Below are 678 nucleotides of genomic sequence, written 5' to 3'. Positions count from 1 at the left end.
AGATTTTACTTCGGTGTTGTTATCATATATTCATGTATAACCCCAACAATAGTCAACAGAAAATTGTACACAGTTTCGTTAGCAGATCAGAGCACGGCGAGGGTCGATTGTTCTTAAAGTTGCCTTTGTTTGTGTTGTTTTGTTTTTAAATATTGCCCGGCGAACAGTAGCATTACACTCTGTATTAGATATTTCATTTTGTGTGGAGATCGGTTTTAAAGTTCGTTGTTCCTTTAACAGAAATGAATTCATATGTTGTGTAAGATAAAACGAGAAGAGATGATGATGATGAATAAAGAATAAATAAATATAAAGGAAATAAAGGAGAAAGAGGGGAAAATGTGAAAAAAACCCGCAGTACAGTAACACAACATTAAAAGAAACGCATCGGCACTGGCATTTTCGACGAGAACACATTACAGTGTCAGTAGGAGTAGCACGTCCTTTCAACCCAAGCCTTAGACATCAGCAGCTGAAATAAAAGGTTGAGACGTTTTTAGCAGACTTTGCAGAATGTGGATACAGGATACAAGAATCCCGTTAGGTCGACTACTCATCCGATAATGTAGTTTGATTAACTGGAATATGGTTCTGATTGGCTCTAAGCGGAAGTAAGTTATCGGTGTTTAAAGAGAGTGATTTAATCTATTTATCTGCGTTACTTTCAAATATTAAATG

At 36.1% G+C, this 678-nt stretch overlaps 1 protein-coding gene across 1 annotated transcript in view; it reads left to right on the top strand.

The window, feature by feature from the left end:
• Positions 1–585: 585 nt before the first annotated feature.
• Positions 586–678, top strand: part of LOC119592882 — a 10,873-nt gene continuing 10,780 nt past the window's right edge. The window contains exon 1 of the mRNA XM_037941776.1: positions 586–611. Within this exon, the coding sequence (XP_037797704.1) occupies positions 586–611 (26 nt within the window). The remainder of the gene's footprint in view (positions 612–678) is intronic.

The sequence above is a fragment of the Penaeus monodon genome, chromosome 31 (genome assembly GCF_015228065.2).
Source record: "Penaeus monodon isolate SGIC_2016 chromosome 31, NSTDA_Pmon_1, whole genome shotgun sequence".
NCBI lineage: Eukaryota > Metazoa > Arthropoda > Malacostraca > Decapoda > Penaeidae > Penaeus > Penaeus monodon.
Note: the sequence above shows the minus strand (reverse complement) of the source record. Positions and strands in the feature narration are given on the sequence as shown.